Source organism: Gadus morhua, chromosome 2, assembly GCF_902167405.1.
Source record: "Gadus morhua chromosome 2, gadMor3.0, whole genome shotgun sequence".
NCBI classification, from domain to species: Eukaryota; Metazoa; Chordata; class Actinopteri; order Gadiformes; family Gadidae; genus Gadus; species Gadus morhua.
In genome coordinates this window covers 13,639,407-13,662,971 of record NC_044049.1, presented here as the reverse complement: position 1 = coordinate 13,662,971, position 23,565 = coordinate 13,639,407, and the positions used below count along the sequence as shown (strand labels likewise).

The following is a 23,565-nucleotide window of genomic DNA, read 5'->3' as shown; positions in this document are numbered from 1 at the left end:
TATCTATATATCATATAATATATATTATTACGGCCAAAAGCTGTGTGCGCCTCCAGAAGATATTATGAATCTCAAACGACTGCGTCGAGTTCTCCGACGTCTCTGGTTCTTCCACTTCCACATCAATCTGAAGTAGACTGAAACAAGACATGGAGGAGAAAGGCATTGTCGCCTGCGATTGTCTCCCGCCGGAGCCCCGCTGCCTCGGAAGCAGGCAGCGGGGCTCCAGCGGGAGACAATCGCGGGCGACAATCCCTTTCTCCTCCTTGTCGCGGTTCATGTACTTCAGGGAGTCAAAGACAAAGTTCCTAATACATATTATCACTGCCAAAAGCTGTGTGCGCCTCCAGACGATATTATGAATCTCAAACGACTGCGTTGGGTTCTCTGTCGTCTCTGGTTCTTCCACTCCACATCAGTCTGAAGTAGACTGAACCACGACAAGGAGGAGAGAGGAATTGTTGCCCAAGATTGTCTCCCGCCGGAGCCCCGCTGCCCGCTGACAAGGCACCACCGCCTCGGAAGTAGGCAGCGTGCCTCGCGGCGGTGGTGCCTCGCGGTTCATGTACTTCAGGGAGTCAAAGCTAAAGTTCCTTTCCCCCCAATTCCTTCTTAACCATGGCTGAGATAACCCCCACTACAAGTCTCGTTGTGGAAATACCAGAGACGTCAGAGAACCCGACTTGTTATGCGCCATAACACCAACAGCGGAACAGAAAGAAGTGTACAACAATAAAAACCTGTCGTAGCTTAATGTCTCATTGGTGGGCCAAGCAGAGAAGGGGAGGTAACATTTCCCCTTATGAAGACATACGGGGAAAAAACCAAATCGGCGCATCTGAGCTTTGCTTTTTTCAAAGTCAGAGCAGGATATCTAGAGCTCGTTTTACACCTAAAGCCATTTCTAGCTACTGGGGGACCATAGTCAGGCTAGGGGAACTCGTATTAATGTTAGAAAACCTCGTAAAGTGAAATTTTCTTGCCATGGGATCTTTAACCTATTATATACAGCTAGCAACATAAAGGAATTGACATTTATTAATGAACCTAAACTTTAAAGAAATGAGTCTATCGATACACTCGAATATTAATAACGTCAAGTTTACTTTTCCAAAGTCCATCTTGAACTGGCTTCCAAAGCAGAAATCAAAGATGAGATAATCATAGCTCTCATGTTTATTGAGTATGGGTGTCACCGGGGTTCAGAGTTGAGGAGCTACTCCAGCATGAGATCACCAACTCTGCCTTCTTCTTGGTTGACAAAGCAGTTACTTGAGGAGGTGTGCCAAATCACAACTTGGGACGGAGCTGCTAAAGTTGTGTCCACAAATGGATAAAAAAGGTCCATATACCCCCGGCAAAAACACGCCATCATTATCGACTTCATGGCATTGGTGAGAAAGGTCTCCTTAAAACACTTGACCCCCCCTCAAGACATTGCATGACTTTGCTATTGCTCTGACATTTATGGTCTCCAAAGCTGGAGGCAACTGTGATGAGATCCATATTGTGTTTGACACTTACTCCTGAATGCTTCCCAGACATATTAGCTGCCCCGTCATAGGTTTGTCCTCTTAAATAAGCAATGGGAAGGTTAAGCCTCAAGAGAACATCCTTAGCCATTCTAGCCATTGCTTCTCCAGTAGAACTTGAAACCTCATATAAGCCAACAAAAACCTCATGAGGTACTTGGTCCTGGTCCACATATCTGATGATTATGGACTCCTGCTCTACTCCACAGATATCTTGAGTCCCATCTATAACGATGGAGTACTGCATGACGGGTAAAGCCTGGATTGTCTGTGCAATACCTCTGACAATGCTGTTTCCTAACAACTGCAAAATCTCATTTTGCACTTGTGGTTATTTATAGTCATGTGAGCGGGACAGCCAGTCACAGAGACAAGTATCTCGCTTGGCTTTCTGTTTCAAATGTTGGTCAAGATGACCTTCAGAACTGTGCCCTCACAATGCCAAGCCCTGTCTAGCGAGGTACTTTACAGAATCTACAATACTCTCAAGGCAGTGTCTACCACTTTCTTGCTGTTTTGCCAATGCACTTGAGAGTTGTGACTCTATTGGGGCTGCCTCTTGGCTATTGACTGTGACTGCATAGTGATGAGCCTTGCTATGTTGGTGTTTTTCAAATCTACTAAGAGCATGTTTACAATTAGAAAATCCATTGTAAAAATCCATCCGTCTGCTTTTTTGGACAGCTTACTCTTCATTATTGTGTATGTTTTCACACAGTGGAAGCAAAGAATTCCGTTCACTGTCGGGCTATAATGGCGCCACGGATGTTGTCTGTACCAATCTTTCTGGAAGTGGAGGACCTTATTGGGCAATGTTTGAACACAAATTAATTCGGGATGAAGTTGATTTGGCTTGCCCTCAATATCGAGAGTGTCTCCAGTTCTACACTGTTCTTCATTGTCGTCAGACTCCTCACCCTCACTGCCTCTCTCCCTGTTGCTGTCTACAGCTGGATCAGTTTCCTTAGAAATAGACCACATTATATAATGAACCAATCTCTTACCTTGTCTATGACTGCATGTGATAATATGCAGGCAGACAACATCACATTTATAAAGTTAATTACACATTTTATATTTTGTGTGTAAAAAAAAAATACATTTGAAATACCTTTATAGTTTTATAGCCTATGTTGACATCTCACCTGTAATTCCACTAGGTCAATCCCTGAACTAGGCCCAGGCCTACAACTAGGCAAGATTGCTGCAGCACCCTAATGAAATAACATGATGCATTACCTACTGTAAGCAGTCAAACATATGTAGTAAAACATTTTGTCAAAACACCATGTCAAATTTACCTGTAGGCCTTAATCTTCCCTATTTGGGCTACAACCTGGCCGGGGTTTCTCTGTCATCTGATGAATAAAATATAGATGCCATGAGCAGGGACACAGCATCACTCAAATCTCAAAGAAGACCAGTAGTATTCACTAGGTCTACTTTTAATATTATAACTAACTAAAACTTATAATCTAATGAACCACCATGTCCTTATTTTAGTTCACCTGCTGCTGTGACCCTGCCACACCACCGTTGTATGATAAAGGGGATGGCTGGGTTTCTTCTTCTGTCACCTGACAAAGTAACAAATCGATCCCCATTAGTGAGAAAACGGTTTTGCATTCATGTTCTCCCTAGAACGCAGAGCCCATAGAAATGCATTTGATTTTTCACAGACATCCTCGTAATTTTCATTCATTTCAGCAAGCGTTGGTATTGCTGGTTAATAGCGTGCCTCTCCTTTCCTTGGTAAGCGCTGTCATGGTACACAAATCTGCTAGCACGATACAGCTGACATAGTTCGTAGGCTATTTGGTTAATTCGAACGTCCTCCATATAATGATATAGGCTACACGTAGCAGTGTCAAACTAAATTTATACCAAAATACAACGTTTCTAGCATCTCTATGTCTTGAACTAGCAAATAAATTATGACTTACACTTTGTTTCTTAAAATAGCTTCTGATGTCCACCTTTCTTTTCTTGCCCGTCGTCTTTGAATCGACCAAGTGAATTTAGTGAGCCAACAGCTTTAATCGACAGCATACAGAGCGCCAAACCAATCAAAAAACAGATCTGTCTCAAATCATCGTCATTTGACATTGATGTGGACACATCCCCTGGTCGCCAAACAAATCTACGCCCTTGAACTGCATTGTGCTTTCATATAATACTGTTACACTATCAACATTGAGGATAGTCGCCATTTTCCAACAGTATCAAAATAATATACAGAAGGTTATAATTACTTTTGTTGTTAGTACTATTGTACTGTTGTTATAACTATTATAACACGAGGAGCCAAATGGTGCTTACCTGTCTAGTAGAAGTTAGTAGTCCTGCTTCCTTGCGAAGCCCCCCATCTTGGGAATGCCGAACCAATGTTTACTCTGGTAGGCTATCTCTCCTCTTTTCAGATGGAAAGCTAGCTAGTTCTCAGACTTTCGCCTTCACTCCCTATGTTTCCTGTGTTTCCGATGTTTCCAGATGCTAGTGAAATTGCTAGCAGAAATTACGCCAATCAGACTCTAAAAAATATCCCGGGACGTTTCAATTTCAAACTACTGATTTCCCTGAGATGAGCATTGGTTGACTTGGAATTATGTTAGTACACAAGAAAATAAAATATATAACTTAAGTTTAGTAGTCTTTTACATGTTTAAATGCCAAAATATTACATATTCTACCTTTAAGTAACCCCTGCCACAATAGTGCAACATAAGCATGTTCAAACATGCAACAGGAATATATTTATACATTTTTGTTGAGCGAATAGAGAGCCGCCTAATAATTATGTATTTTTGTTTATCTTCCAGGCCACGGAACAGAAAACTAAAGGTAAGCTGTGCTAAAATCTTTTTAAATTGCTTTGACTTAGAATTGCCCTACATTATCAAAACTGATTGTTTGATGAACAAAATAAACTTTCTTTGTTCTGCGATTATAACTTGTAATTGGGGTGCATTAATGGCATGTCCTTTGTAGCCTTCCAGAATTTTAAAGGCAGTCAAACATCTTTCTTAGACAGACGTTAACAAAAGGTTCAGCTGCTAGAGGGCTCTACCCCCAGAGCCAAAGTGGCGGTCAGGTGTTGGAGGTAGACTAATAAGGAGCCTAGGGACACTGCAACTGCACCCAGGGGCCTCCCTGGGGCCACTATGGAGAGCCTAGGGATACAAAAAACACCAGAAATTATGGTGGGAAACATGAGCCTCGGTATGAATCCTTTCGGTTAGTATTATTATAATTAGGGTCCTATGATATCTGTAGTAACCCTACTATATTTGTTAGCATTAATATTATTTATTTTTTCCCTGACAAATTTGGCCATATCTCAAAGACGACAGGTTCAAATGTTTAAATAAATTGGCAGGCTGGTAGTGATGTTATATGCTAAGTTAGGGATGTTAAGGATGGGATTTCATTGATGACATAATTGAAATAAATGATTCATGACTGACCTAATTAGTCTTAATGGACCGCAAATCTGACTCACTGCTGGCTACCTCGCAGCAGACTATAGTGTCTTTCTATAGTATCTTTCATCTTTCCTTCTATTTGCTCTGTCTCTTTGCTCTCTCTGTATCTATGTACAGTATGTTTGTCTCTCTCTGTCTCTGTCTTTGTCTCTTGTCCCTGTGTCTGTCTCTCTCTATGTGTCTCTCACTCTCTAATTGTCTCTCGCTCTGCCCCCCCCCCTCTCCTGCCTCACACACAAGCTTTTTTTCTATTCAGTTTATGTGTTAAGCGCATGGCCATCATTTGACCACGGCAGTTGGCTCCTCTCTCTCATCATGACTCATTTGACATTTCCATTTCCATTCTGCTGCATATTTTAGTGCTAGCCTTTTTACATTCCTCTACAGTGCTTGTATCCTTAATAGTGCTGTTAGCACTGTTGGCGTTATTACCAATGCTAGTGCGGTTAGTGTGCACAAAACTGTGTCAGCCTATAGACCTGTGAGGTACCAATGAGATGGAAAGGGGGGTGGTTGTGGCGAGGCCCAGGTGATCTTTGGTCCATGGGGATGGGGAAGGGGCACTGGGGTGTAACTCTACACCACCCTCTGCAGTTCGGCCTGGAAGCCTCGCTTCAGACTTCTTTTCATTATTTTGGTTTAGGAGCTGGATTATTTCCTTTATGTTCAGCTCTTTCACGGTTTCTGATGTTACACTTCGAGATAATGTTGAAACTGAACCAGGTTTAATGAGATATGGTTAAACAATTTTTCAATATCAGTTTTCGATGGGAGTTTCATCGGGAATTAGATTCTTGGTGGGATATTGCTCTGTTAACCTCTACCTTAATTGTATTCTTTAAACGGAAATTGTGACCCATTGTGACAGTAAATATAACCTATTTTTGTTTCATTCATATAGTCAGGGCTCCTATGAAATCTGTATGAATCCTGTTTGTTAGAATTATTATAATTAGGGACCTATGATATCTGGAGGAACCCTACTATATGCGTTAGTATTAATATTATTATTTATTTTACTTTTTCCTGACAAATTTGGCCATATCTCAAAAATGACATGCTCAAATGTTTAAATAAATTGGCAGGCTGGTAGTACTGTTAAAATAAGTTAGGGATGTTAAGGATGGGATTTCAATCATGACATAATTGAAATAAATATGAATCGTCATTAACTGCAGATATCCACTAAGCTACGAACTAGTGGAAATTGTACACATATTTAACAATGTAAATATGTGTAAAATATATTAAGCATAATATTAAGAATGCTTTATTTCAGCACTCTTTGTAAAAAAATTACGCAATAGACAATTCAGAACAGTGGTTAATGTTGCAGGCCTAATCTGCTTTGTTCTCTTTTCATACATGATGTGCATTTTTAATCCCCCCTGTAAAAAGGAGACTGACACACACACACACTAACACACACACACACACACACACACACACACACACACACACACACACACACACACACACACACACACACACGTCACTGGCTACGTTCACAAAACCTGAAAATGAAAGATATATATCATATAAATGGCGTTGCAGGTGTTTAACTTGCTAATTTGTCATTTCATATTGTCTAAATTATGTGTGGCACCTTTTTTTATGGTGAGTCGATAATTAATGCGCAATTAAGAGGTTATTCATATCCCTGTCTGAACCAACCCACTTTGGTATGTGTGGGTGGGTGGTTGTTCCCACTGCATTCCTCCGTTGTGGAAACATTACCGTAGAAAGAAAGCCATCATTTTAGGCCAGCAGCTAGGGATGGGTCAGAATATTCGATTATTCGTTCCCGAGGGTCAAGGTTGATTTTTAACATTTGGACCGTTAACATTTTTTCCCATTCAAATAATGGACGGACGGAACTAATGTTGGACAGGTGTCCAAGGGCATTATCCCGCTTATACCATGGTCACTTGCCATAGAAAATAAATGAAGACCATTCATTTACAGGGGGATTATTTGTTTTCAACACGGCGGATATGCGCGCAGAATTATCGCCATAAGAAAATTTGTTGGACCGGATGGTTATCTCCATGTGGTTAATTTGCAGTTGCGGTGTTAACTAGCGATGTTGTCAGCTTACTGTTAAATTAAACAGTAATCAGAAAACGCGGTTATATGCTATAGACCCTATAGTATCTGTGGTATAATGGATGGGACGAATTTCACAATTTCCCAGCCCTTAAGATATTAAGTGATTTCTTGCCGATGATCCATGGCTGCCTTTTTGAATGTCGGCACACATCGAATAATCGTTTATTCGTTCATACCACCCACCGATTATTCGACCATGAACATTTGGAGTTATTCAAATCCCTACAAATCCCTACACCCTTAGATAGGACAGCAAAGTAAGTGAAGGTGATTAGTTTGTAGATTTGATTAGTTACAGATTTGCCGATTGTACTATTTGGTGGATTCAAGTGTCATAATGTGTTATAATGCAATGCACTCAGAGCATACATTATTCAACCATGCATGCCAATACTATGCCAGTTGGGATGCACTGGTACAGTTATTTATTTATTGTTCTTACCAACATACTAATATTGCTTAGGCAAACTCCTGGATTTCAATTAAGTTATTTTAACTGTTAGACTAAATGAAGAAACCAACAGTTCAAATTCAAATGTATCTCGACCTCCCCCCACACCCCCCCTCTCCCAGCTGCTTCGTATGCCCCGTCCACACGGAGCTGTGCGTTTGGGCCGACCGTCCAGACGGATCCGGCGGATCCTGTGCCCGAAACTGCCCTTTTCTGATACCATGTCCCAAGGTGGTTTCAAATAAAACCGGACCTATGCGGTTTCGTGTTAGGGTGCATTCAGGGCTTGTTCACGCTACCTCCGTCCGTCGACGGATCTCACTTTGCTCACGAACTGCATTTTGGTCCGTCTGTCCATTCGGTTCCATGGCCTGCGTCAAAAAGTTGAGAAATGTTCAGCTGTTCAGGCAGCGGCGGATCCGTCGGCCAATCAGATGGCGGTTATGCAAATACATTCCACGCGTCTACTGGATCCATTTTGCAATAAGAAGCAGGAAAAATCTGGGCGTTGTAGAAGAAATGTGGAATGATAGGATTGTTTTTAGTCTCCTGTTTGTGTCATTTTCTTGTATTTATATCCACACATCGGCTTTGTAGCGGGAAGCGATTTGATTGGCTGCAGTATGCGTCTACAAAGACTAATCCCCTATATGTCAGACACACCCTCGTTTATCCGTCGACGGACGCATGTAGTGTGAACAAGGCGTCACGCTACCTCCGTCCTTCGACGGATCTCATTGACTTTGAATTGGGCGCTCGCGAAATGCATTGTGGGTCCTTTCGGCTCCATGGCCTGCGTCAAAAGTAGAGAAATTTCAATTTTTTAGGCAGCGACGGATCCATCGGCCAATCAGATCGCGTTATGCAAATATAAGCAAGTACACTGTCCTATGAAATCGCCTTTGTAATACAACCTGGGAAAACACATGGATACGTCAAAAAGCCCCCATCCGTCGACGGATGCAGGATTCGGGTGATTCCAGGATTTGTGTGGACGCCTAAAACTCGATTACGACATCGCCCCACCCCTCGATCCTCTAGCCTTAGTGATTGGCTAGCCCGCGGCGTGTCAGAACGACAACAACAATGATGGCGGACTAAATGCTTGTGACGATTCTGCAGCAGTTAATATCCCTTGTTGGGTTGCTAGTAGGGATGGGCACGAGTAGTAAATTCCAAACTCGAGTGATCGAAGGAATTCCTTGAGGATCAATCGAGTACTCGTTTAATCGAATCTATTATTAGAATGCAACGCATCTGCAGCAGGAATAGGCCTAATGATGAACGGCAATATTACCAACCAAACATGTAATGCTTATTCTCCATCAAAACAGTCAGAGTTATCAGAGTATTCATTATTTATTTTTGAAAACGTTCAAAACACATTTTCTTTACAAAAATAAATAACAAAAACGAAACAAGTAGCCTATCCATTGCAAATAATTTAAAGCTGCAAATAAATCGGCAGCAAATGGACTATGGAAATACTCATGCTATGTTATCTTCTCTACACGGCCGGGATAACAGCTGCGTCTTGCGGCGGTGAAATAGCCGACACACTTGGTTGCTGCGGGTCTGCTTTCCCGAACTCACCGTTGTTTCAGGAGCATATGTTGCCGCATGGTACTTGTAGTACTCTGGTAGCTCGATTTCGCTTGGCATATTTTACATTTCACCTTATGATCTCCCATTTCTAAGTATTTCAATTCTTCGCTACGCTTTGCTTTAACCGCCATCTCTTAACTTTTTGAATTCTGGCGTGCCTGCACACGGCACGGCACGCGCCACACAGAAATTTGATACATTTCATTTGCTTTTTGCCCACGGCATGCGTTAGTAGAGCCGCACAGAAAATAGATACATTTGCTTCAGAAAACTTTGTTTGTGTGTGTATATGCAAAAAGAGTTTGCCTGTCATCCAACCGAGTTCATTTGTAACGAGGAGTACTCGAGTAATCGATTCCTCACGCCCATCCCTAGTTGCTAGTGCAATATTTAATGATGCTCCGCTACCAAAATAAGCTAAAGAGGATTACGGACAGACACATACGCCAAATCTATTTAGATCCACTGCGAAGCGCTACCAGGAGGTACCCGGACTGTATGTTTGTAAACAGTGCCCAGGCTTTATGCACATGCTCGCCTCTTCTCCTTTTTTTTTTGCTGGAGTTCTGTAGCAGAAGCAGCACCCCTTATGGGCCTGGAATGTTTCGCAATAAATCTGTCTTTACGGAGATATTCCTGAACCGCATCAAAGGAAAACGGATAGTTTTCGCCCGTGTGGAATGGGCCTAAAGACAAATGCAACACTTCCAAATCTCTGTCTCTTATAGAAAGGTTTGAAGTAACTTATCCACGGGTTCTAAAAATATATATATATATCTTTCTACAGTGGTTACAACCAAATCACGCTCTGTTTTCTTGGCCATGGGAATAAGATGACGATAACTACTAGATTCTCTGGTGTATGATTTTAAAAAAAGAAAATAATAATCCCTTCCCTCTCCAATGGTGTGATCCAGATTCCTCGGACACCAGCCTTCCGAGTTGCACTTGTGACATAGTTTCCGGTCTTGGAGCACTTCGTTCTTCACGTTCGTCTTTGTGATTGGGTCATGATATTGGCTAGTCGTATTGTTAGGTGCATTAGCCTCTTTAGCAAACCAGCTCGAAAACAAACATCACAACTTTACATTGTATTGCACCCAAGCATGCAAGACCGTGCGTTCATAAATTGGTGACCAGAATAAAGTAGCAATGTAATAAAGTTTGTAAGAGCATTTTAAATTGACATAAAAATGACCAACGTGGTACAAATACAAAGAAAATAAATCTCTTTACGGGCGCAGCCATTTTTGCTGAGAGCGTCATCACTGAACTCTGTATGCTCTCAGAATTCCGAGGTGGCCCGACCAAAAGTGGGCGTGCCTCCGTGAAATGCCGCAGAAAGCTGGGAGATTTCCCCACTTGCAACTCAGAAGGCTTGTGTGTGTCCGAGGCTTCTGGATCACACCATAAATCCTGATCAGACAGTGGCATTTTACAATATCTGCAGCTGCTGATCCAGAAGAGTAAACATGGTTGGCATAATCTTCACCCATCCCCATTTGCCCTTGATATCTCTTTCTCTTGACCTGAATTGTCGCCATCTTCTCTCACTCGCATGCTTGCTCTGTATTTTCTTTCTCTATTCTCTGACTCTACCAATGTATCCCTATTTTCTCCCTCTGTCTCTCGACCTGTCTTCAGAAGAGTCTGTCTGTTTCCCTTCTTAGTGGCTGCCTACATGCTAAGAATAGCTTTGGCCTAAAAACATTGGGCCTGCCCGAGCTATTCTACACAATGCTCTGCTAGATTTATGGGGTTGAGGCAATCATGGCTGACTTGGGAAAAGCCCCTTCTCATGCTTGACAAACGCTTTGACCTAGATATGCGTTTCCTTCCATTTTTTATAGCAGTCAAACGTCTGTCTGTCTCTGTGTTTTTGTGTGTGTGTGTGTGTCATGTTAAGCCCTTTGAGACTATAATGGTTATTAAGGGCTATACAAATAAAATGGAATTGAAACGTGATAAGACCAGAGAAGGATTCCCTTTTTAACTACAGCACTGTATTTAATCTGTACTAATTAAGCGGTACTGCTCCCTTGAGACATAGCTCTTTGCTTGGTACAGCACTGGAGGTGGGCTATACCACTAACCTTTCTCCTCTGATTGGTACAGCCCTGTAAGACGTACTGCTTCTTTTATCCCAGTTAGTTTTTGTTATATTTTGATCCCCAACTTTTTTTTTTCTAAGATGTGTGGGCAGTAGTCTAGGGCTTTTATAAACCATGACAAATGTCAAATGTACTTTTAGGGTCAGGACACATTACCTGCCTTAAGTTGTTTAAGTTAAAGGTTGGGTATGGGATTTGCGAAACGCCAGCAGATTTTGAAAATACACAACTCAAATGGTCCTACCCCCTCTCTTTCAACGCTGACTCTGACTCCATTCCAAGAACATGGACACGCAATCATGCACGAGCGCAAACACAGATGCGCAACAGCGAGCCATTAGCTACTTAGCTAGCTTCAGTAGATGCCACAGGATAACAACAAACGGAAGCTTGCTCTGGGTCACGAGCTTTGAGTACGTGCACGAAGGGGTCACGCGCGGGGAGCGGGGGAGGGGGAGTGCAGTACGAACGTTTGATTGACGTACTTACTGTCCAATGCCACTCGGTGGTTCTGGAAATCATTGGCTGGAGTTTTTTGAGCCCTGCCCGTTCCACAGATGATTGACTTTCATGTCAGTACTTCTAACTCAGTGGCTGTAAGTGGGTTATGATAAGGATTTCAATAATAAAGTGTATTCAGCCAAATCAGAGCTGCAAGATAAAATATCTTAGGGCATATGTAGGGAAATGCGTAGGAACTGAGACGGAGACTTTGTTGCCAGGGAAAATATATAGGATCCTACACGATAAAAAAAATAGCGAAGCTTTTGCCAATATTCTCCTCCTTCTTATAAGACCTAAAGGACTTCCACAGGTTTGATTTCAGATTCGCTGGTACACTGAAAATCATTTCACTGTTTTCAGACATATGGCTGTTATTCGCACACTCAAAACTCTGGTTGTTCCCTGCTCGTGAGACACAGGGCGCACGCGGAGATACACACAAACACACACGCGGATCCGCCCACTTCCCTAAGTTTCATTTTCCGGATGCGTATGGAAACGGAATGAAATGAGTTGACTGTCTTGGTATCAGGCTGAAGCTTCACTCTTTTTTTGCAACATTTAAATTTGTGCATGGACAGATTCTTGGGAATTTTTAATCCATTCAGGGGCCCATGTATCAATGTAGTCGCATCTGTGTTAATCCAACCGGATAGGGATTCTTGCCAGATTGCATCTGGCAAGGATGCCCACTGGGCGCCTCCCTTGGGAGGTGTTTCAGGCGCGTCCAGTGGGGAGGAGACCTCGGGGAAGACCCAGGACTAGGTGGAGAGATTATATCTCAACACTGGCCTGGGAACGCCTCGGGACCCCCCGTCAGAGCTGGTCAATGTGGCCCGGGAAAGGGAAGTCTGGGGCCCCCTGCTTGAGCTGCTCCCCCCGCGACCCGACCCCGGATAAGCGGACGAATATGAGATGAGATGAGAGATAGGGATTCGTATCGGTGAATCGATAGCACATAGTTGTTGTAAGCGGCATGAGTAGGAGCCTTTTAGACATAAGAGGATTGTATTATTTTTGTACCGGGAGCTCATTACTAGGCTCATGCGGATTGCACGAGAGGGGGAGGCGAATGGGATGCCTTCCATACACACTATACTGTCACATGCACGCATGAACACACACGCCCACACACTCAAACTAGGCCCGCCCTCTATCGCTGTCCCCTCACATGAACGTCTGGTTCTCATTCCTCTAGTCTTGCTTTTCCTTTTCCCCCCTTTTTCTTTTTCTCTGGCATTGTTGTCATTGGCTTGGAGTGTCTGTCCGGATACTCCCCCCCACCCCCCCCCCCCCCCAACACACTCAAGCTTCCAGGAGATTCCACACACACAGACACACACACACCCGATACCTTGGCTCTCAGTATCGGCTGATACCAAGTACCGATCCAATACTAGTCTTTAATTAATAAGCCTCACTGTTTGGAAGAGAGTGAGATCATTCTTGTGTGTATAAGGCCGGACTTAAACATCTTAGACAAAGTTGGCTGCTTCACGAACCAACCTTTTCTTGGTGTGATGCTTTTGAAACAGGGCTGTAGTACTCGGGTCCGGACTACGTTTTTTTTAATTATCTCCTGATATCGAGTTTATACCGATACAGTATCTAGCATTGTAACTACTATTAGTATATGCTACACGTGAACCTCCTAAGATGGCGCAATTTGCTTGGTTCTTTATCTCGGGATATTGGGCAATATCCCATAATTGAGTTCTCAAACTCGCGATATTACGTTAATCGCAAAATGCCGCGTGACGGTCGTCTCGTCACGCTAATAAAAATAAATAAACCGCTAATGAAAACAAATAAATCCCGTCAAAAAGTGTTATCTTGTTTGTTTTTCGAGTGCTCACGTGTATACTTAAACAATTATTCACCTCAGGATCCATGAATATGGAGCCTTCACTTCACCTTCGGCGAATAATGGTTAAATAGCACTTGTTCTTATTGAAGGGTTGTCTTAAGATGACAGCAATGTATAGTCGGTTCACTTACTGTCACTGTTTTTTCTTTCAGTACTGGATTATTTACCTTATACCTTATAATCTTTAATTATAATGATGCATTTGTATTCTTCTAGTCAAGTGTGAGTATCCATGTTTTTCCTACTCAGTATAACGGTACACATGTTTGTGATGTTCTTTGCCTGTGTAATAAATGAGGGTACATGATGGAATCAGATCGGCGCATAGACTTGCGTACTCGCCGATACCCAATTCCCGCATTTAAGGCAGTATTCCGGTACTGGTATCTGTATCAGACCGATATTCAATATCAATATCGGTTCTGTGCATCCCTAGACCAGAGGTTGACGTTAGAGTCGTTCTTTTAAGATCATCCCATAACACTCAAATAAACAAATTAAGGCTGTTCTCTAGCTAGGGATAGTCGTAAGTACACCAATCTCCCGTGTATGTGTGTACTTGTGTGCAATACACATAAAGGAATGTGTGTGTGTGTGTGTGTGTGTGTGTGTGTGTGTGTGTGTGTGTGTGTGTGTGTGTGTGTGTGTGTGTGTGTGTGTGTGTGTGTGTGTGTGTGTGTGTGTGTGTGTGTGTGACCCACCACACACAACGAGTTTCCCCCCCTTAACGCAGTCCCTCTGTGTTATGTAACTGCATCATGTGTATGACGTGGCCTGCATGTGTGCTTTCGCAAATATGATCCGCGCTCCGCTGCCCAGTCTTTTGATGGCAGCCAATGGCAGCAGTCCGTTCTACAGAGTCATCTAGGATTCTAGGTCACGGAGACAAGCTTTTTGTTACTTCTTACGACCTCACACCTAATCATTTGTTAAAAGTTAGATATAGGATGCTGACCTGGATTTTGGTGAAATTGCTCTCTTTTGGTGCAGCTTGTACACATATTTTCGTTGTTCTGGGTAGTGGGATTGCTTTTGGTCTGCATAGGTTTTAGGATTTGTGGGTGTCCATGTCTTATAATGTGGGCTTGTGCAGCCGTTTTCAGACTGTTAATCAGAATATGGGCCAAAACAAAGCAATTGACTAGTTTACTTTAGGCATAATTGATTATATAATATTGAGGTATTACCTTGTGATTATCAGATTCGTGTCCTATAATCCATCAGTGGAAATCTATGACCTTCTCCCCCCCCCCCCCAAGCCAGTCCCCTTGCTGGACTAAGCCATGGCCCCTGACCCCCTGGCATGCACTCCAACAGTCGGGTCCATCTGTTTCTTGCTTTTTCATAGTCGAGCACCACAGCCCTTGTTTATATACTACCAAATAAAGGAAGGGAAAACTTTGTTTTGACGAATTACCTGCAATAAGGGAAGTTGCTTGTTTGATTGCGTTGTTGTAACAAGGCTGAAGATTTGACTTGTTAATGAAAATACTAAGTCCTGGAACGGAGATGGTGGGCTAACAGAGGTAGCTTCTTACCGCTACAAATTTCGTGCCATGGGTGACTCAGTTAGCGACAAGAGCTTTGTGTTCACATGGTTGTGTTTGTTGTAACCATGTTCTCTTATGAGGATGTTATTGCCATGACAACCCTCTAGGTAGACGTGTAACCAAGATACCCAACTCCTCTTTATGTGCAATACTTGGGCGCAACCCTGGCATTATCCCAAGAGAAAAAAAAAGTTGATTACAGGAGAAATGTAATAGAATATGGTAAATTTGGTTTATGGTCTATTGGTTATATACACAAGGTTGTGCACTGCCTCTCTTAAATCTCTCCAGATTTTATTTGAAAGGTATAGTGGCTTCAGAAAGGAATCCAAATACAGGAAATGCATATCTTGAATATCATATATTGGAATCGTTCTGGTGTGTAAAGCCCTTTTGTTTAAACTGCATGACTTTGGGCCTTCTAACTGTTTGTACGAATTTAAGTGGTTGTATTGACCTTACAATTAACCTACATGTATGTAATGTGGCCTAACAAGTCTTACGATGATTGGTTATTATTTAGTTCAGATGTATTTGTATTTCACCGTGGAATTCCTCTTGACATCTACACGGTCATGGTATAGCATATTACCTTGTTTCTTGAAGTCGTTTAATCCCATCAGGATAGTTGTACTTGCTTAAAACCTAAATAACATCATAATTTTACCGTCTATTCATGGGGAAATAGTCTGCAAAGGGAAGCTATTCACAGCATCACGCTCTTTTCTCTTTGTAAGTGTGTTTTTTTTTTTCAAAAATCAATTTTGACCATTTTCTGTGTGTCAAGACTCATTGATGACACAAAATGAGGACTTAAAACGTTGAGGGTCCAACTTTTCTTCATTATTTCCCTCTTGCATATTTTTTCTGTTAAATTAGTAATTGACACACCTCCCTTATTCTCATCCCTCTCCATCATCCACAGTGCCAGACTCTGCCCCTGCTCCCAGCGCCCTGCTGTCTGTCGCAGCCCCCTGCAGAGGGGATGGCAGCAGCGCACCCTACCCAGGCCAGCCACAGGCACCACCAGCACCTCCACCTTCAGCACAACGCCACCCCCCAAGAGATGTCCCCCCACGCTTCCGCCAACAGGAGCACAAGCAACTGCTGAAGAGGGGCCAACCCCTGCCTCCCGGGCTTTTGACCCTGCCCCCACAAAACCCTGCGGCGTCCGAGTCCCCCCTGGCAGCGTCGCTGTCGTCTGCAACAACTACAGAGGCGTCAGCAGCAGAAGAACAAGCTTCTTCCTCCTCTTCCTCGCCAGCCAGCTCAGGTCAGCCCCATGATGTTTTGGTGGTAATAGTGTTGTTCCCCCCATTGCACCAACTTTTGGGTGATGGGGAGGTGTGCTCGGAAGAGAGCTTTATTTTCGTAGAAGGCAGTTGCACAAAAAGTATTTGTGGCTTTTAGTGTCTTAGCTGCTAGAGTTTACTTATGGCAGATTTTAGAGCAATATGAATCACAGAGCAGGTGTTCAATGCTACCATGTTGGAGACCTGAGTGTGTGTGGTGATTGCTGGTTCAAACTCCGTGCATTAATGTTCAATGGTGTGAAAACTCACCCAACCCCAGTCTAATCATTCTGACTCCGGCAAGGTGAGGCTGATTAACCCAGCCATCAACTACACACATTCAACAATGCTTCTTTCACATTGGTCCCTAACCCTGACGCAAAAGGTGTCATGTTAAGGTTCCGAATGTAACCTGGGTTCTATGAAACCCGGATGAGTATTCTAGTCTCAATGAATGCACATGAACTTAAGCTTTACTTAGCCTGGAAATCCAAACCCACATCTAGAAAGCTGTAGGATTTGGTAACAAGTAATGAAAATGGCCCAACTCGAGGGGCGGCACCAAGCATGCATTTCAAAATATCACTGCACACACTACGACCAATCAGAAGAATACAAGGGGTGACGTATCCAGACCAGCGGAACTAACCAACAGATTAGACTCTTGCCGTTTCCAGATGGTAAAACAGCAACGCTTTTGGCCCACCTATATCAGATACACCGATGTGATTGGCTAATGTTCTGGGCCAGGGGCATCGGGGAGTTTGTATATTGCTCGTTCCCAGAGTGACTCGCTGAGCAAATTCAAATTGTTCTCTCAGAAGAACTCACGATTTCCAGAGTTATGAATGATGTCAAAATCCCTTGGTCAATTATTTTAAATGATGAACCTCTTAAATCCATGACATTGTTCCTTGGGCACTTCTACCACTGTTTGTTGTGATCCCAAAGCTAAATGTTCCCAGACGGGGGTCCCTCTTGCATGCTGGTTCCCTTCCAGCTGGTTAAGCATACTCAGCGGTCATGCCTCAGCTCAGGTAGACGGCCCTTCTCTCATCTGCCTTTCTTCTCATGAGGGGGTAGATCCCTGTAGAGGGCCTGGCACTGCTCTGTAGCCTCTGGCAGAGGGTGAGCTTCAATCTGGTCCAAGCAGTGCCTGCAGAGAGGGAAACCAGACGACAGTGGAAAGCAGCTTTTTGCTTAAACTACTCGTCGGGATACAAAACGGGTCGGGATCCAGTTGGAGGTTGAATTTATTCTTTATTTATCGCTTCTTTCTCTTTCGTGTGTGTGTGTGTGTGTGTGTGTGTGTGTGTGTGTGTGTGTGTGTGTGTGTGTGTGTGTGTGTGTGTGTGTGTGTGTGTGTGTGTGTGTGTGTGTGTGTGTGTGTGTTCGTGTTCCTTCAGCCCTAAAACCCATGTTGTTTTGCTTTTAGGAGAGCTTGGTTTTGAACACAGAGCTGTTTTTTAAGTCAGAGATGCTGTGCCTTTTCTCCGATAATATCCTCATATTCCTTCCCCTTTACTCCAGAGGACCGAGCCAATTAAGGCCAACCGACACTGTTTCCACTTTTCTATTTTTTATTTTTGGAAGGGGAACAAAGCCCAGAGCTATTTAGCAGCTCTGAGGGGCGGAGCTACATGGCGCTAGCTGTTTGGCTACATGTGTTGTGCTCTCTTGGAAAAAATGGAGAGGGAACGAGAGACGCACAGGGATGAAAGGAAGGCGGAGAGAGCAGGACAATGGAGGGTAAAGAGGTAGCAAGGAAGGAAGGAAGGCAGAAGGGGTAGGGGGGAGGTGGATGGATGGATTGAAGAAAGGGGGAGAGATGAAGGAGGGCAGATATACAGGGAACAAGGAACGGAGAGACAGGAAGATGATGGGAATGCGCAGAACAAGATCTGGAGGGAGTGAGCATGGCAGAGGTCCAGTGATGTGGGCTGAAGTGACTCACGGCTTACGGTAAAAAGCCTGTCTCCACCCGCCTCTTTTTCACCAGTCTGCTACATGCTGTTCGTCTGTCTGAGACTCCTAAGGCCACGAAGCCTTCATACAGGCAATGTGGAGGGCAGGAAAGGTTATATGTGAACATCCAGCATTAGCATGTAAATCTTTGATATACAGTGACTAAGTAATTCAGCTGCTTATGAGGTCATTAATTTATTTTTAAAAAAATGTTAGAAGCCTCAATTACAATTGCCAACTGCTTCACAGAAGCATCCCTGTATATACACAGTAAAGACATTTTTCAACAGGATTGGTGATATATCCTCCCCATACAGGTATCTGTCCTATCACAGCTGTGTCAGCTGGTGCTACTTGCCACAGAATGTCAGGGTGGTCATCCCGTCGTGTGTTGTGCTCCGTATACACCAGGGCGTTTCCTGATCTAGTTGGACAGTGTGTAGGATTCCGGCCGCCACTTGAGTGAAGTGGGAAACATGGGGGGCAACAACTTCTTCCTTGGGTGTCCCTCATACTGGGATAACGTCGGTGGGAATGGGTATCGTCTTCAACAAATGGTGTTGGGTCCTCAAACACCTCATCAAAGACCAGGCTCAGCAGGGAATCCGCATCGTCAGCAAAACATTGCGCTCCATTAGTCACTTTGTGATTTAATACTGTTATTAGTTTCATGTACATATATTACATGGGGCAATAATTATGTTGATTACTTGTATGTTTTTCTGTTGGTATTTATTTTTACAACTAACTATGTAGGGTGTTTTTTTTTATTGGCTTTGTGGTGCATTTCCCATTCCTGGACTTCGGGAACACATCCTTGAAGACAGTTTGACCTGCAGATGTTGTAGCCTGCGGTCCTCCCTTTCAATGTAGGCTAATGCATGATCGCCAATTACAACCTAGAATTATAAAAAGTAACAGCCGTCTAACCAAAACATTAAACAAAAAGACATTTGGTTATCTTTCGCACTGGGTGTACCGCTCAGCTACGAAAGACTCAACTAACACTTGTTAGCAGCTTTACCTTGTTTGTTTTAAATAGAACAAATCCACAACTAAAAAAGCTAATAGAAAAAATAAAAATTATAATAGACCACATCTGCGCTGTGTGTTACTCACAAACGTAAGGTCGATGGGAAACAAAATAGACTGACTCCGCCTGAATACAAAGGTATGTTACGAGTACAGGGAATCAAGCGTGATGGTGTTCACTGAGTCTTGGTTCCATCAGGACATTTCAGACTTGCTTGTAGAACTCGAAGAATTTTCTCTCATACCATCGGATAGAACTGAACAGTTGGGCAAGAGCCGAGGGGGTGGCATCTGTATGTTTCTGAATGAAAGCTGGTGCAGGAACTACACCGTGTGTGGGACTGTGTGCATTGCTGATGTTGAACTGTTATGCATGTCGCTGAGAACCTTCTATCTACTGAGGGAGTTCGGGATACCTTCATATGTGCAGTCTATGTCCCCCCCGGAGGTAACGTTGCGACTGGAGCCCCTATCTTCATCCTAGGGGATTTTAACCACTGTAAATTGGAACTATCCCTAACCGGCTTTGAACAATATGTAACATGCGACACACGCGATAACAGAGTGTTAGATAAGTGCTATGGAAACAAAATGTGCTCACATTTCGAAACAAAAATCGTAAGCCTCAAACCAAAAGTGTGGCTAAATGGGATAGAGACAGCATGGAGACACTTAATGGTTCCCTCCTCTGCACAGATTGGGTCTTATTTCATCAGCTGGAATTGGACGCTGCTGCGGAAGCAATAACTGACTACAAAAAGTTATGCGCTGACGGCATGGTCACTAAAAAGGACATTGTAGTTTACCCAAATAACAAGAAATATATTACCAAGGATGTTAAAGTCTGTATCAACAGGAAAAATATAGCGTTCATGAATAAGGACGAGGCCGATGGGAAAGTGATTCAAGAGGAGCTCAACCAGTTTGCATATAGACAGGAAGAGGAGAGGAACTGATGAAGCTGTCGCCAGCATTACCCAGCTCACCATCAAACACTTAGAGGACCCACAAGCCTATGCACATATTCTATTTGTTGATTTTAGTTAGCTTTTCACACACTCCAGCCTCATCTGCTTATTCAGAAATCGAAGCAATTAAATGTGAATCCCCTTTTAATCAAATGGTTCTTAGCTTTTTTAACTAACTGTTGCCAGTGTGTTAGACAATAGCACACTATCGAGGTGAGAACAATTACCACAGGTGCACCACACTCTACATAAACGAATGCACAAACATCCATCCGGGAATCTTTGTTTTCAAATTCTCAGATGATACAACTAACCTTAGCCTGCTGCATAAAAGCCTTATCTACATCAGCATATCACTCAGAAATAGAGAATTTGTCCGGTGGTGCGATACCAACCATCTCATCTTAAATGTCTCTAAGACCAAGGAGATGATCCAGGACCCTCGTTCTGTAGGGGCTACCGTCCTGTGGTCATACAGGTATCCACAAGTTTCTAGGGATTCACCTGGACAATACTTTCAGCCGGAAGACCCACGTGGATAGCCTGTGTTCTAGAATTCGGCAGAGACTTTATTGTTTTACGTAGACTGAGAGTGTTTGGTGTGGACCATAGGATCATGTTTTTGTTCCATCAGGCTGTACTGGAGAGCCTGGTCAGGTTTGGGATGTCAGCGGTTCGGCAACCTCACTGTGCAATAAAAAACAAAGCTCAACCGTCTGATCCACACTGCTATGAAGGTGATGGGAAAGAAGGAGCACCAGTAGCATCAGTAATATATGACCAGTCTGTGCTCAGACAAGCTCAGAGGATTTTAACCGACCCGTCACATGTCCTATATAATGAATACTCACTTCTGCCATTTAACAAATCATCACAGACTTGTATCTTCCATTGTATCTAACAGATATATACCGATATCATTTATACCTTTTCAGAATTACAGTTGAACTTTATTTTGATACCCGCGTGTATATTCTTTTGCATGCGTGTGTTACTTAAAAGTTCTTAAGTCAATTAGGTCGCAGTCAATTGTCTGTTGTTCTTATCATTGGGCTTTTATATGCATATTTTGTGTGTTGTGTATTAAGGTCATCTCAATGAAGACCCATTTTCTGCTGCTGTCATTGTGTTCTTTACACAGACCTTGTGAGGTTTGTGTGTGTGAGAGAGATAGGTGAGAAGTTCCTTGTATACCACATAATGCATAGTTGATAAAAATGAAGTTGCGTTTAGGTGTGTATTTGTCATTGCAGAATTACTGTATATGATTAATCGGTTTTCTAGTAATATGTTTTACATTTTTTAAGCGGTGTGCGTTTACATTGTTTACTCCATTTAGACTCTGTTCCAATCCCTTCACTTGATTTAAGCTATTTAACATTTCTTGATGTCTTAAACTATGTGGTATTACTAAAAGATATTTTCAACCTCACTTTGCAAAAAGACACATGTCTTTTTTTCCCCCTTTTTTTTTCTTTTGTTTATTTATTAATTATTGCGCTAGTGTGTTTCCATAACAGTAGAAACCATTCAGAGAGATTACATTAATGAATTGCGATGACGAGTTATGTAGCAGGGACAACATATATAATATTTTCTGTTATGTAATGTTGCCTCAAAACAGTTCAACTTAAAGGGTATGTGAATCCCTGTTATAGCAAATTAACTGAAGGTTACGTCTTTCGACATTTGTCAATAGAAGGCTTTTTTGAAAAGAACTGACACATTTGCTTCCATAGTAGGACACTTGATACACTTTATATTTTACAGAGGAATTATTTAACCACCTTTATTCATAAATAACAGAAATGTTCACCAACACTTTGTGATACTCAAACAGGACAGTTTTCAGCTGTTGGGCAGCCTATCTGCAGACATTGCCTGTAATCAACATCATTAAATCACTCTTATAACCAAGCAGTTAGAATCATTCATTGTGCTAAATGACATAATGGTGCCACCCGTGCGTCATCTGCTCAACTACTTTCTTCTTAGATTCCGCTCCACACCACCCAAGTTCGTCGCTGGCCAGTTTAAAGGGCACATTCGACTAGGCACCGCGTTATCGGAGGAGAAAACCACCAGTCATTGAAAACCTGGGAATCATGCCAGACAGGTTCAACATGAAAGATTAGCTTCCCACAGACGCATTCGAACGCATCCACAACATCACATCAGTCTCTCCTGTCAACAACTCAGAAAACTCACCCAGCGGCAACTGTTATCCTTGCTTGTCATCTTAATCTTGCAATGAAAGTTATTCTGCAAGGGCATCAAATCATATCCACACTGCTTGACCTGGCATCCTCTCTGTACCAAGCTTGCACAACCTGGTCTCTCCCTAGATGACTATTGCGCTACTGCGCTGATTCTTCAAACTAATGGTCACAACTCCTGGTCCATTGGAATGGCAACTCATTCTTCTATGAAGAGATCTTGCACTCCTCAAACTCTTTTCAACTTACCCTTACTATTTTAAAGGGAATCCCTTTGTTGGAAATCTAGAATCTGCTAAAAGGTACATGAGAAAAGGGGCTGGCAGTGTCAACCCTCAAGTCTAATGACTGTGTGGAAGACCTTGCTTCATCCTAGTGGCTATTTCTAATGGCACATTTCCACCGGAGGGTGCGGGTCGCTTCAGTCCGCACAAGTGCGGCACGGGTCGCGTTTCCACCGCCAAAAGTGGGCGTGACCCGGACTGAGCCATATTGAGCAGTACTCACCATTTGGGTACTGAGACGCCTGAAAGGGTGCCGGCAAGTTCGAGCTACACCAGCCGTCCGTTGATTGGTTGACAGATTCACACTTCCGTGCGACAGGGGGATAATAACAAACAAACACATTACCTGCGAGTTGTTTCTGGACAACGGCGAAAGCTACGTTTTCTGAAGAAAATGTTGCGCAAAAGTTTCCTGCCTTTCTTGGATGTCCTACATTGTTGCTCTTTGTTCATCGTGCTCGTTCTTCTTTTTCATTTGATTGTTTAGCAGGCTACACTGTGGGGCTGCTATGAGGTCACGATGCAAAGCAAGCCACAGTATTATAATAATACATATTTTTCATATTCTTCACCCTCATTTTCAGTAATTATTTGCTC

At 42.9% G+C, this 23,565-nt stretch overlaps 1 protein-coding gene across 3 annotated transcripts in view; it reads left to right on the top strand.

Annotated features, from left to right (window-relative positions):
• Positions 1–23,565, top strand: part of LOC115560677 (trinucleotide repeat-containing gene 6C protein) — a 79,020-nt gene that overhangs the window by 19,403 nt on the left and 36,052 nt on the right. For all 3 annotated transcript variants that reach the window (XM_030380163.1, XM_030380182.1, XM_030380172.1), the window contains 2 exons: positions 4,352–4,373; positions 16,137–16,484. In XM_030380163.1, the coding sequence (XP_030236023.1) occupies positions 4,352–4,373; positions 16,137–16,484 (370 nt within the window). The remainder of the gene's footprint in view (positions 1–4,351; positions 4,374–16,136; positions 16,485–23,565) is intronic.